General features: G+C 49.2%; 1 protein-coding gene across 1 annotated transcript; it reads left to right on the top strand.

The window, feature by feature from the left end:
• The first annotated feature begins 2942 nt into the window (after positions 1-2942).
• Positions 2943-3869, top strand: LOC131210853 (protein atonal-like). The gene has a single exon (XM_058204158.1). It carries the CDS (start codon positions 2943-2945, stop codon positions 3867-3869), a length of 927 nt encoding a protein of 308 aa, XP_058060141.1.
• Positions 3870-5806: the final 1937 nt, after the last annotated feature.

Here is a 5806-nt window from a genome sequence, read left to right on the forward strand (position 1 = left end):
CCATTGGAGCACAAACCATTCGTACTGTCTTCAGCCCTTCAGTCTCGGCTGAGGTGAGATTTTTCTGCCCTATACCAAGCATTCCAAAACACCCATTTGGGTGGCGTCAGCCGAAGAAACCAAAGTGGACTGCTCGGTTGGCTTACTGGGAAGCACGGAGTTCTTCCACAATCTGTTATTAATTACGAGCCACTCAAAGCTAATCAAATCAGTTCAGCATTTACTGGGGCAGAAGAGGTAGCTTTAAATTAAATTTGCTTCGAATAAATTCTGGTCCTGGCTCCTGGTGCGGCCCCGGTCTGGCGCCACTCTGCGAAGGTGCGATGAAATATAAAACTACTTTACTGTTGACTATGGGGCCACGAATACGATTGTTTCATGTTTGGCTCGCTTCACGTTCAATTGTTTTCCTCGGAGATAATTTGATTGTCGATAAATGCTGGTCGTTGGCGCAGGCACTGCCTTCAATAAAATCTAGACCAGCGACCAGCGGCCACGGTAATGGCCTTGGAAGGTGCAATTTCTTACACCAGAAAAACGCCAACAGAAAAGGCCACTTATTGTCAGTGCGTGGAATTAGATCAATTGGAATAGGCCTCCGGCTCTGGCGGCAGGCAAATGTGCCATCTGTTCAGTCAAATCACAAGTTGTGATGGGAAACGTTTTCTCCGGTCGGGATGTTCCTGGAGGTTTGCAGAATGGAGAGCACTTGTAGGACATGAGTGGGAAAATCAGACTGTGTTTCCGAGCAATTTTTGGTGTTTCTATTGACAAATTATTAATTTCTTGTCAAGTCACGTTTAGCAAACTGGGCATCAATGGGCAAACATTAGCATAATAATAATAAACAAACAATTTTTTTTTATTTTTTAAAATATATATAGCACATTCTAAATTGAAGCAAATCGAGTTATAGAATCTGGAAATGCTGTCATAGCCATACTAAAATTATTTAAAAAAAACGTAAAAAATACCTAATTTGGTCTGCGTCTGCGTCTGTGAGACACATTTCAAAATGGGTCGGGTGGCTCAATTTATAAACTAATCTTTTAAGTCGCTCTATTCCTAAGTGAGTCCAGTAGCAGCACCTCGAATCAATTTTGAACATTTTGGCGTTCACAGCTTCGACAATTGTAGGTCGTCCGTAAATCACTCGTCCGCGCCGCATCGATTTATGCGTTCCCATGCGAAATACATCAATTCGAACCCTGACAGCGCATCAACATGAGTACTTTAAATTTAGGTTGATGCTAAATATGGCTCTGATCGTTCTAAAAATATTATATGGTTTGGTGTTTTGTTGCTCTGATCAACGATCAGAGATCGTCCTGTAACGTAACGACGTAATCGAAGACGCCAAACGAATTGCCAAACTCTAGTCGCTCTATTCCTAAGTGAGTCCAGTAGCAGCATCTCGAATCAATTTTGAACATTTTGGCGTTCACAGCTTCGACAATTGTAAGTCGTCCGTAGATCATTCGTCCGCGCCGCATCGATTTATGCGTTCCCATGCGAAATACATCATTTCGAACCCTGACAGCGCATCAACTTGAGTACTTTAAATTTAGGTTGATGCTAAATATGGCTCTGATCGTTCTAAAAATATTATATGGTTTGGTGTTTTGTTGCTCTGATCAACGATCAGAGATCGTCCTGTAACGTAACGACGTAATCGAAGACGCCAAATGAATTGCCAAACTGCCTTTTTCAGTATATAGTACTGAACTATTATGGCAAGCATCAATTTCGAAAGATTATTCAATTTCTTAACAATCAATCAAGGTTATGGAACAATTTTCACACGTTGATAAATGCGAAAAGAAACTAATATTTTTCAAGAACTAATATTTTCTCCGTGTTTGCATAGTTTGCAAAACAATCGTTTTATTTTCATACAGCAATTTGTGGAGAACAAAAATCTCTATGCACTCTACAAACTGAAAACATTGATTGAACTCGTACTGAAAGGATACCAAATAATTCCTAAGCCTATCCTAAAAGTATCTCACTTTTCCAAAGCTTCCCTCGGCCCTGAAAGCGACATTGCTTTACATTGCTCTGGTTAAGATGGGGTTGTAACGCTCGAACGATTGCAACCGATCCGACGACGGATCAATTTACGTCCTCTTCATAGGGTTGCAGTGCCCCTTTTTCGCACTGACCCGAAAAGCGGGCTCGTTTTTGACAGATCAAGTTCGTCCCAGACCAGATCCACCTGACTCTCTGGTAGCCCTTTTCTCCTGCCTGCGGCGATGAAGCCCGATCTGCGACTGATCGTCAGGAGGATTCCAAACACGGACCACGATCTGCTCCGATGGTACGCGTCTTCCGAACGGGATCTGGCTTGAGGGCGGAGCTTCGAAGCACCTTCCGATCGCGAGCAGGTAAGCGGAATGATGGGGTCTCACTCTGTCCGGTTCCAAGGGATCGGGTTCGATCGCGGGCCGATCTTGCGTGTGCGGCGGTTCTCGGGAATTTCGTGCTCCGGTCAGCCTCGATCGATCGACGAGCTGCGTGATTTGTTGCGATCAGTTGATTACGAAATCCCAACGACGACGGACACGGAAGCTGCGTGCTCGCGCACTTACCTGTCCGCGGCGAAGTCCTGTGAGCTGCTCAATACCCGACCCGCGATCACTTGTCATCTTCGCGCTCTGCTGGCTAATAACAGTTAATGGACTATTTTAAACGCCAACCGGTGGTGTGAGGTGTTTCCAATCAGCGGACCCCAGTGACGACCAGGAACCCGTTTGCGGTGGTGACAAAGTGGATGCCCGCACGAACCGACAATTGTGTCCTGCGTGAAGCTCTAGCACGTGAAGTCGCCGGGAAGTGAGCGTGTGGAATTCGGTAATTGCTGATTGGCGTGAAGTTTTGTGGCCTGGCGCTGTTTTTTGCTCGTGAAAGGTGTCTCGCCGTGCTGACTAGTGGCTGACTTCAAAATGAGTTCGGCGTACGTGCAGCAGTACAATCATGCATCCGCGTACGGCGCAGGAGGAAATATGGTGGCATATGGTGGCGGTGGTCTTGGGCTGGACACTGTCGTCTACGGTCACTACAACAACAACGGTAGCGGCACTAACGGAGCTACTATGGGCGGTACCGGTGGCTGCTACGGTTATGGCACGGATAGTGGGTCCTCCGAAGGCTATCACAGCCCAGGTCCGGTGTCCAGCCCGGAGTCGTACTACAACCACACGAGCCCCGCAGAGTACACCAGTCCGGCCAGCCCGTACACCGGTTTCGGGTACGGTGGTTCCACGATGCACGGTGCAGGACGAGCGGCCAGCAACGTCAATGGGAACTGCGATCAGTACTACAACTACGCCACGAACTGCTTCAAAACGGCATCCCCGACCGTGCCTCGGTACACGGTAGCTGAGAGCGGTCCTCCGCTCCGCGATCGATCCCTGCCCAGTGAGTACTCACGGTGTGACGACGTCCCGCAGGAGATCCCGCCGAGAGCAACGTTTTCGTCCTCAGCACACCCGGCGGCTCCTAAGCGAGCTGCCACGGCGATGGCTCCCTGTCAGACCGGTCACAGTGCACCGTTCTACAATCCGTACGCGATACCGGCGGTCCGAGATCACAGCAGCCCGGCGCACAGCTCCGGCAGCTCCGTTTCGCCAACCCCGTCACACTCGAGTGAACAGTCTGCGGTCACGATCCAGCCGGAGGTGGTGAAAAAGCGCCGCCTGGCGGCGAATGCCCGCGAACGGCGGCGCATGAACAGTTTGAACGATGCGTTCGATCGGCTGCGGGACGTGGTGCCATCACTTGGGAACGACCGGAAGTTGTCCAAGTTCGAAACGCTTCAGATGGCACAGACATACATCGCGGCACTCAACGAGCTCCTGTCGCGGGACTAGAGTCGCTGGAGGAAGCGAAAACGTCCGGTGTATCATAGTGTACATTAGCCGCAACGGGCATAGCCGATGGAGGCTTTCGATAGGTGTATAAGGCCGAGGATAGGCTTCCAGTGATCGAGGGATCGCTACCGAGAGAAAGAGACTTACAGCGGTAGAACATGCATTTTGTACATGACACCCAGCTCCTAGACTTGCACAGTAGATTGGAGGATAGTAGCTAACATACCAAGGGTAACATAGTTTAAGCTTGTGTGGCTTGGGTACAGGTTGTATAGGGAAAGTGGCGTGGGAAAGCGGCCTCAGGGTGCTGATAGTGCCTTACTCTGAGGCAGTGGGCCCTAATAGTACGGTTAGTGCCAGTAGTACAGTTGCAGAGAGGCAAGACTAGATGTGTATATTTAAGACACCAATTTGTGACTCACGCGCACTAGGTCACTCTCGTTAGTGGCTCCAATCGCCCACCCGTAGGCTCGACTTCCAACCACTACTGAGGCTACCGGTCAAAGTGGCTCCGAGGTGCTGGCCGATAATCGTGCGCAATTGCTCGAAATTAAGGTGTGAAATCGAAAACGGAATGGGCGATAAAAAGGCGGCCAAACGTTGAGTGCTATCCAGGGAATAGAGTGGAGCAGTTCGCGTACAAGAAGTCAAATAAATATGAAGAAATAATCTCGCGGGAGTTAAATGTAAACACTTCTCTAAAGACTGCTGTATCGATCGATCGTGATCGGGCGAACCAAGCGCGATGAAGAAGAACGAAAGAAAAAGGACCTTCGAGTATTGGAAGCGCCGGACTGAACGAAGGACACCTCTGCTGACGGTTGCGTCTCCGTCGATCGTCGATGGGGTCCCGGAATTAGGTCTGATCAATTACCCGCTCCAGTCCACCGCCGCGCCTCCGTTGCCCCGCGAGGCGTTTATGGTGGTCCAGGGTAATTAAATTATACACCCAGACATCGCCCCCCCAAAAAGGTGCGCGTAACCGCGTGGTCTGATTAGGGCCGAAGTTTGGACAAAATCAATCACCTCACCATCGGCGAGTACCGTCGGCGGTCGCCAAATTACGTGGGTAATTTACGCCCGAGAGGTGGCCTATTAGGGAGGCCAGAGAGTAGATCACAGAGCCAAGTTCGAGTTCACGATCGTAGGGGCGAAAGGCTGCAGACGTTGTCGTCCCAGTCCCTTTAGGCCCGTCGTGCCGGAGCAGACGACGATGAGTTGTGGAAAACTCGAGCTGATCCGCTTTTTATGTTTTGTTTTTGGGTTGTTTTCGTTTTTCTCGATCGGTTATAGCTACAGTAAGGAACGTAATTTTCGTGCGTGGAATTCTAAAAGAAATTTTGTACATTTACTTGAGTTGTGTGTTTAAACTTTTACGAGATACAACCTCAAGATACAATTACTTTCTGCCTTAAGAGTACTCTGAAAAAATGTATAACAATATTGTTACACTCTGCGTAGACGCGGTAATTCTTCGGTAGTTCAGAACTGTGCAGGTATCGCTTCTCCCACACCTCCACACATAGCTGCGATCGCCCAATCTACAGATTAGCATCATCTTCGAGGCGTAACGTTAAGGCGACGGCTTCAACGGGGTATTATTAGCGTCTGCGTCTTCGGCCGGTGAACTACCGCTGTCTGATTACAATGATTTTCGAGTTTAATGGCACGCCACCATCGAGCTTCTGCAGCGTAGAAGTACCCTTCTCGCATGAGCCACGATCAGGGCCACGGTTCCTTGGGATTGATGGCGTTGGTGGCGCTTATGATCTCCGTCGTCGTCGTCGTCGCGCCATTCAAATTGGAGGCGTCAGCGTGCACCGTCAGATCGAACGTTGGTCGATCGACTTCTTCGATCGCTTGTTAAAAAATGGAAAACCCCGAAGAGGCCTAATTGGGGCAGTAAGGGCCGATCTATATTTTCCTAAGGAGAGTCT

This window comes from Anopheles bellator, chromosome 2, assembly GCF_943735745.2.
Source record: "Anopheles bellator chromosome 2, idAnoBellAS_SP24_06.2, whole genome shotgun sequence".
Lineage (NCBI taxonomy): Eukaryota > Metazoa > Arthropoda > Insecta > Diptera > Culicidae > Anopheles > Anopheles bellator.